Source organism: Elephantulus edwardii, unplaced genomic scaffold (assembly GCF_000299155.1).
Source record: "Elephantulus edwardii isolate Elephantulus edwardi_28Jun2011 unplaced genomic scaffold, EleEdw1.0 scaffold00098, whole genome shotgun sequence".
Taxonomy (NCBI): domain Eukaryota; kingdom Metazoa; phylum Chordata; class Mammalia; order Macroscelidea; family Macroscelididae; genus Elephantulus; species Elephantulus edwardii.
Window position 1 is genome coordinate 4,802,673 of NW_006399848.1, and position 700 is coordinate 4,803,372.

The window sequence follows — 700 nt, forward strand, 5'->3', positions numbered from 1 at the left end:
CATATCATTCCAATCTCTGCAGTTACTGGGGAAGGAATTGAAGAATTGAAAAACTGCATAAGAACATCACTGGATGAGCAAGCAGACAAGGAAGACAGTGCATACCATAAGAAACAGCTGCTTCATTTAAATATACCCACTACTGTCTCATACAGTGAGCCAGTGCCACGGCCTATTGTGACTAGTTCCTGAGTGGTTATAATTGTAATCCATTCGAGATGATGTGAGGGGTGGGTGTGGGCGTGTTCACGCATACACGCTTGCATTTCTTGTTCCTTTATTATACCAATGTTTACTGAGTCACAGGCATTGTTCAGGGTGCTGTATGTTGTATGTACACATTGAAGCATGCAGACAATCTGTTTCCTTTGTGAGTCTCTCACTGAGTAGGGAAAGCTGCAGGGGATCTGATAACTCCTTCCACTTTTCAAGGAATGATTAAGATCAGGGGAAAGGGATTGAGATTTGAAAATCTGTGCTCATCCTCATATTTAAAAAAACAAAACAACTCAAACTCACTGCTTTTGAGTCAGAACCAACCCATAGTTGACCCTCAAGCAGGTTTTCAGACATTGTACATAGCACGGGAGGAGACTGCCCATTTGCTCCTGGACAGCAGCTGACAGATTCATCCACTTAGGCCTTTGGGTTGGCAGCACTACTACCTACCCATTAGGCCACTAGGGAGTAATTAGCTCCT

General features: G+C 43.6%; 1 protein-coding gene across 1 annotated transcript in view; it reads left to right on the top strand.

Annotated features, from left to right (window-relative positions):
• Positions 1 to 700, top strand: part of GTPBP10 (GTP-binding protein 10 (putative)) — a 49,135-nt gene that overhangs the window by 20,007 nt on the left and 28,428 nt on the right. The window contains 1 exon segment of the mRNA XM_006903645.1: positions 7 to 204. Coding sequence (XP_006903707.1) covers positions 7 to 204 — 198 coding nt within the window.